Source organism: Lactuca sativa, chromosome 9 (genome assembly GCF_002870075.4).
Source record: "Lactuca sativa cultivar Salinas chromosome 9, Lsat_Salinas_v11, whole genome shotgun sequence".
Classification (NCBI taxonomy): Eukaryota; Viridiplantae; Streptophyta; class Magnoliopsida; order Asterales; family Asteraceae; genus Lactuca; species Lactuca sativa.
This window is the reverse complement of record NC_056631.2, coordinates 146,840,448-146,848,569: the sequence shown is the minus strand read 5'-3', so window position 1 is coordinate 146,848,569 and position 8,122 is coordinate 146,840,448. Positions and strand designations below refer to the sequence as shown.

The 8,122-nt window shown below is 38.8% G+C and overlaps 1 protein-coding gene across 1 annotated transcript; it reads right to left on the bottom strand.

Annotated features, from left to right (window-relative positions):
• Positions 1-3,950: 3,950 nt before the first annotated feature.
• Positions 3,951-4,684, bottom strand: LOC111895404 (heavy metal-associated isoprenylated plant protein 2). The gene is made up of 2 exons (XM_023891482.3): positions 4,580-4,684; positions 3,951-4,481 (listed from the first exon to the last, which is right to left on the bottom strand). Exons 1-2 carry the CDS (start codon positions 4,586-4,588, stop codon positions 4,137-4,139), a joined length of 354 nt encoding a protein of 117 aa, XP_023747250.1. The 5' UTR covers positions 4,589-4,684; the 3' UTR covers positions 3,951-4,136.
• Positions 4,685-8,122: the final 3,438 nt, after the last annotated feature.

The window sequence follows — 8,122 nt, the reverse complement described above, 5'->3', positions numbered from 1 at the left end:
AGAAGCGAACCACAACATTTTTTGGATTATGGCACACACATTTAGGGCATGTGTCTTTTGATGTTTTTTCAATATTAAATAAACTTGGTCATGTAATGGTTTCATTATTTTACCTAAATTGATTACGTGTTCTCCTTGCCAACTTTCTAAGTCTCATCGGCTGCCTTTTAAAATTAATGAGCAATGATCCGCTCATGTTCTAGATTTAATCCATTGTGATCTTTGGGGTCCTTCCCCAGTTGATTCGGTTGCATCCTACCGATATTATGTAACTTTTGTGGATGATTTCTCCCACTTCACATGGCTTTACCCGCTCAAGTCTAAATCGGATTTTTTTTAGCATTTTTGAGGTTCTTATCACCTTTGTAGAGACTCAATTCTCTACCAAAATTAAAAAATTTCAAAGTGATTGGGGTACAGAATTTCTTAATAATATAGTAATGACACTATTACATAAACAGGGCATATTTCATCGCATCTCATGCCCATATACCCCCCAACAAAATGGGCGGGTTGAACGTAAACATCGTCACATTGTGGAGACGGGTCTTACTATGATGTTTCACACTCACATTCTAGTTTCTTATTGGACTCATGCTTTCAGCTCCGCCGTGCATGTTATTAATAGTCTCCCTACAAAGGTGTTATCCATGAAATCATTGTTTGAGGTTTTGTTCGGACGGGTGCCATCTTATGAGAATTTTTGCATTTTTGTGTGTCGGGTCTGTCCATATTTACGTGACTATGCAGATCATAAGCTTTCTCCGCAGAGCATACCTTGTGTTTTTGTGGGTTATAACACTCAATATAAACGTTACTTGTCTCTCGATCCGATTTTGACACAAGTTTTTGTTACTCGCCATGCCCGGTTTGATGAAGATTGCTTCCCGTTTCGTGACACCCATACAAATGCTCCTATTGGGTCTTTACCCTTGCACACATTCCTTAGTGATCAGCTCCATGTCGGTCCTGTGCATGACAATGTTGTCCTGGTCTCTCCAAGTGCTTCATCGGGATCCGCTACCCCTGCTCCTTGCACTGTGTGTGTTGAACCGGATCCACCGACTCCATCGATCCTGACTCCTGCTTCTGAATTCCCTACCTCTACCTCGTCGGGACCCGAGACTGGGTCGCCTTGCGAGTTTGACTCTGAACCATCCACTAATTCTGCTTCGGTTCCCACCTCCGGGTCTGACTCCGAGTCAGGGTTGATGTCTAGTTCCAATCTGCAACTGGGTTCCGAGCCTGATCCACCTCTAGCCTCCCATCCGCCTCCTCCCTCGCATCCAATGACCACTCGTGCCAAAGCCGAGATTTTTAAGACACGTTATCGTTCTGACTTGGCACATCTAACTTCTCATGGCTTGTTTTCGCAAGTTTTTTTTTTTTTTTTTTTTTTTTTTTTTTTTTTTTTTTTTTTGCAGATATTCCCTCATCATATGCCACTGCCTTGCATGACCCTACATGGCGTGAAGCAATGTGTTCTGAGATGGCAGCTCTTCATCATAATTAGACGTGGACTTTCGTTCCTCGTCACCCCCCATACCAATATTGTGGGTTGTAGGTGGTTGTTTCGTACCAAATATCGAGTCGATGGGACTGTGGAACGTCACAAGGCTCGACTTGTTGCTCAAGGATTTAGTCAAGTTCCGGGACTTGATTTTTCTCACACCTTCAGTCTTGTGGTCAAGGCGGCCACCGTTCGTATTGTTCTCACCCTTGCGATTGTAAATGGGTGGCAGTTGCGTCAACCTGACGTCAATAACGCCTTTCTACAGGGACATTTGGGTGACACTGTTTTTATGAATCAACACCCTAGGTTTGTAGATGTCCGTTATCCTTACTATGTTTGCAAACTAAATAAAGCTATTTATGGACTTAAGCAGGCTCCTCGTGTGTGGTTTCGTCGGCTCAGTTCATTTTTGGTGCAACAAGGTTTTTCCTGCAGGTCGTGCGGATCCGTCTCTTTTTCTATTTCGCCGGGACTCGTGTATTTTGTATTTGTTAGTTTATGTTGATGATTTGATTATCACTAGCTCGGATGATGCTGTTGTGTCGTCCTTCATTTCTCGGCTTCATGCCGAATTTCGAATTAAGGATCTTGGGCGGTTGAACTATTTTCTTGGACTTGAGGCTACTCATCATTCCACTGGCTTATTTCTTAGTCAAGCAAAATATGCTCACGACATTGTCTCACGAGCCGGTCTTCTCGATGCTAAGCCTATGCCGACCCCCCTTGCTACCAAACGCCTCTCTTGTTAGTGATGGTCCTCTTCATGAGGATCCGACTCTCTATTGGTCCTTGGTTGGTGCACTACAATATTTGACGATTACAAGACCGGATATCTCTTAAGCTGTAAATCAAGTTAGCCAGTTTCTTGCTACCCCGACGATTGCTCATTTTCAAGCTGTTAAACGACTTATTCGCTATGTCAAAGGCACCCTCTCATTGGGTCTCACTTTCTCACGGCCTCCGGCTGTCAAGCTTGTTGGCTACTCTGATGCTGATTGGGCTCGCTGCCTTAAGACTCGCCGCTCCACCTATGGGTACTCGATATTCCTAGGGGTAATCTTGTCTCCTAGAGTGCGAAGAAGCAGCCTACTATCTGTCGCTCCAACTGTGAGTCTGAATATCGAGCCATGGCTAATATGGCTGCAGAGATCATCTGGATCACTCATTTGTTGCAAGAGTTGCATGCTTTGCCCACCGATCGCCCCACACTTCTCAGTGACAATCATAGTGCTTTATTTCTCACCCAGAACCCGGTGGCTCATAAGTGTTCTAAGCATATTGATCTTCACTATCATTTTGTCGGGAGCTCGTCGCTTCAGGCAAACTGGTCACTATGTTTGTTCTTACCAAGCTTCAAGTCGCTGACATCTTCACTAAGAGTCTACCTCGACCACAGTTTGAGCAGATCCGTCGCATGCTTCGTCTCGGTCCACCTCCTCTCGCTTGAGGGGGGATATTAGTCTAGTTATTTATTTGGATAGTCATTTATACTTTACTATATACTTGAGGGGTGTATATGTATTATTATTTACTATATATATATGAGGTAACCCCCATGCCTCTTAGTGTGGAAAACTCATAATCACACTCATGCAATGTGTTTCAAGTATTATGGTTTGAGAAGCTACTATATGGTGGATTGTGATTGTTTGATAACTTTCATTAACCTATAGATTAATGGGCTTGGCCTATTATGGTTTTAGATATGATTCCTAATCTATAAATGCTATTAACCTATGGATTAATGGGCTTGACCCATTATGGTTTTAGATATGATTCATAATCTATAAATGCTAATTATAAAGTAGTGTATGTGAATCTCTATTTAATTTTACTTGTGAACTCAATTTGAAAACTCATAAATAAAAAATACTCACTCTTGCCCATGAACTTAGGTCATCTTGACCAAACCTTATAAATAATGTGCCTTTTTTGCTTTTTGTTTTGCGTTTTATCCACATCACTTCCTAACATATAGCTTATCTCACTTATCCATGTAATGTTAAACCATATTCAGAAGATGGTTTAGTTTTTAGGTTTGGTTTTTAAACAAAGAAAACATCCGTTACAAAACAAATGTATTTCAAACTTTCTACTCACCGAACGTTTCTGATATCAATGACCTTCATTCTATGATCAGGTGATGTCAAGTAGTTGATTGACTACCAACTCGCTCTTAGATATCAAGTGGACTTGTAACCAACTCAATTGTTTAAGACCCAATTGCTTGAACTACTTACAGAGTCAACTAATGACCCTTGAATCCAGCTCATTCTTAATTTCTTATGCCCTCTGTTGATATATACAATATATAGATGATATATTGGACGGTTGTTACGGAAACTTAACTTAATTAATGATGAGCACTTGCATTCGAATTATACTAACCTCGAAATCATTATTATTATTTTGGTTTAACCTCAGAAATATGTAATCAAAATCATTTAACCGGCATCATTTACGAAGTTTGCTAAAAAGATTACAACATACATATACCATTTAAACTCATTCGAGATCATTAACTGATTAAAGGAAACATAATAAATAGAGAATTGCTTCTAAAAGTTTGGTAAGATGTTTAGAATTTCGTCTTGTACAATATATAGTTTGTGCATCATCCATTCTAAAGAATGTTGCATCCTCCACCATCATGGGATGGTGGATGCCCATACACAAATTGTCCATATCCATTTTGACAAGGGTTGTTACAATACATTATGGGAAAACCAATCGGTTTATCGGCTTCCTTCTCCTTCTTTTTGTACGGTCCAACACTTACAATATTAGCCACCCTTTGTTTCTTCCTCAAACAAGTTGCGATGGAAACGGGATCAACATCTCCAATCACAACTAACATCTCCTTCGCTAAATCTACCGATACCTCATTAACACCAGATAGTTTAGTGACCGTCTTCATTACATCCTTCCTGCATTTTTGACTATGCATGTTCACTTTCACTTTTATCTCCTATGTTTGTGCATGGACGAAAACAATTATTTGGAGGGAAAATAAATGATAAAAGTTGGAAAGAAAGTGGCATATGCAACAAAACATGGAAAGATTACCTGAGCCATACTATGTCCAGTAAATGATCCCGTAGATAAAGTTCAAATGCTCTTAAAATCTTGTGACATTTATACACCCATTCCTAAGCTTACCACATCATCTTACCTAACAAATTGACTATGCATATGGAAAGACTTTTGACTCTTTAGCTGTTGATATCGTAACGACTTTGACTGCAAATGAAGTATTTTATTTCGAGTTACATAAATGAAAAAGCATGTCAAATCAATGAATCATAACAAATTTTGGCATGCAAAAATATGAAATTTCTGTACAACCAAAATTACTGTACAAATCAATTTTTTTATAATAAACTTTTTTTTATAAAGAATTTTGAAAGTTAAGCAAGATATATATATATATATATATATATATATATATATATATATATATATATATATATATATATATATATATATATATATATATATATATATATATATATATATATATATATAGCACGGTTATCTTGAAATTAAAATAGAAATATTGAAATTCAATCTCAGCCACATCTTTCTCATTTACAGCTCTAATAATCCAGCATACCGGCAACAACGGAGTATACCTAATCATAAATGAATATATGGTAGAGAGATATAATCATATAAGATTATACATGTTTATACGTATATGTCTAATTATAAATGATTATACATATATGTATGTCCATATATTGTATAATAATAAATGATTATGACAGTTAGTGACAGAAAAGGTGGTGGTAACAGAGATGGCGGTGGTGACAGTGGTGAGGTCGGATGGTGATAGAGGTGGTGGTATTGGTGGTGACAGTGGCGGTTGTGATGGTGGTGATGGTAGCGGAGGAGAAAACAATGAGCGGTGCTGTATAATCATTTATGATTATACCAGCCCTGCCGCACAGATACACTGGAGGCTTAGAGCGACAGATGTGAAAATACGTTGATTGAGGTTGAATCTCAAGATCTCTATTTTATTTTTAATTTCAACGGAACCAATATATATATATATATATATATATATATATATATATATATATATATATATATGTGTGTGTGTGTGTGTGTGTGTGTGTGTGTGAGTGTGTCTTGCTTAACTTTCAAAATTCTTTATAAAAAAAGTTTATTATAAAAAAATTGATTCGTACAATAATTTTAGTTGTATAGAAATTTCCTATTTTTTTGCATGCTAAAATTTTATGAGCGTTCAGTCGATAATATTTCTTATTGTAAGAAAAATTAAAACAAATTTAAACCTCACAATTATAAATAATTAGAAACTCTTAAAAAAACTACTAGCCAACACCACTTACTACCCAACCAACATCACCCATCACCACCTTCTAACAACCACCCACCACTACCAACCACCCATTACCACAACCTACAACCCAGTAACACCACCCACGACCAACATCGATCACCAGCACCCACCTCCAACACCCACAACCACCACCACAACAAATCATTACTAATAACTACCACAACCCACCACTCGTCTGTACCAACTATCATCACCACATGTCACCACCACCCTACCCACCATCACCCCCACCCGCCACCACCACCCGCCACCACCACCACCATCAGCCATCACCCATCACCTATCACCACCCACGTTCACCACCCACCACTACACAAAACTCGTCACCAAACACAACCTACCACTACCACTTGCCACAACCACTTTACGTATCACCCACAAAACGACCGCCACCACCACCACAACCACCTATCATCACCACCACCTGCCTCTACTGCCCATCACCACCATTCACCACAACCACCCAACACCACTCGTCACCACCATCACCACCACCCACCAACATCATCACTACCTACCCCCTATCACAGCTAAAACCACCAACCATCACCATCCACCACCCACCCATCACCATCAACTACCCCCCATGTCCACTACCCATCACCACTATCCACCACCTACCGTTATTACCAATATCTTCCACCACTACCTACCACCACACATCAATACCACCCACTACCACCACCCCATACATTACCCACTAAAACTACCAATACTTGCCACCACCACCACCCAGCACTACGACCACCCATCACAACCACTCACCACTACCTGCGACCACCACCCACCACCAAACAACACCACACGCCGCCACCACCCATCACCACCACCCGTCATAACCCACCCATCAACACTTTCACCACCCACCCACCATAACCACCACCACCACCCTTCACCACCACCATCACCTTCAACCAACCACCACCTACAATCATCAAGAAACAACTTTCACCTACGATCCCCTTCACCCATAATCCACCACCACACGTCACCACCATATTTATCACATCTACCACGCACCACCACCCATCTTCACCATGCGATCACCACTCGCTACCTATAACCACCTACACCATATGTGATTAAACACATATAATGTCATAAATCATGTGTGGTTATATGTATTTGTTTACATAAATGACATATGATTAAATAAATATAATCATATGTGATTATATGTATCTAATCACATATGATTTACATAAACAATATTATTTTTCTAGTTTTCCATTCAATATTTTTTCTCATGTATTTCATCATATCTAATTATATGTATTTAATAACATACGATTAATGTGAACAAATATTTGTTTTCACGTTTTTTTATCCAATCTCTTGTATAGAATCAACATATGATTATATGTATCTAATCAAATATAATTTATACACGCAATATCCTTTTTTCTCCATACAAATCATATGTATTAGATACATATAATCATATGTGATTAGATGTATTTAATAATATACGATTAAAATTGAAAAAGTACAATTATTGAATCGAGACCGCGATAATGAATCTTATCCTGAAACTTTGATGTTTATAGACAATTTAGGCAATAGTGTATTCCAAATTGATTCGTTTAATGGAATAGACAAACATGCTTGTGGCATTTTCGTCTTGAACATGTTAACAAGAAGCGCTTCACGCAACTCCAAAAGGATAAAGTGATAGAAGCATTTAACTTAAGGTCAGATGATACGTGCGGATATTCTTTACTTGAAAAGATGACAAAGTCATCTTTCACTGGTTCTTGTGAAAAAGGTGAAGGATTGTTGGATCTCATACACACGTATGTGTGTGGAGCCTTCAGATCCACAACAAGGGATGAAAATCGATTCTACGTGGCGTTTACTAATGATTATAGCAGATATGGCTATATCTACTTAATTAAGCACAAGTCAGAAACCTTTGAAAAGTTCAAAGATTTTAAACAAGAAGTTGAGAATCAATCAGGCAGGAAGATAAAGATGCTTGGATCTGACAGAGGCAGTAAGTATCTTTCTATCGAGTGCCACGACTACCTTAAGGAATGTGGAATAATTTCATAGTTGACTCCTCTTAGAACACCACAACTTAATGGTGTGGATGAAAGGCATAATCGAAACTTGTTGCATATGGTTCATTGCATGATGAATCGAGCTTCACTTCCAATATCTTTCTGGGGGTATGTCTTAGAGACTATCGCTCGTATTCTCAATCTTGTGCCAACAAAGAAGGTTGCCAAAACACCTCACAA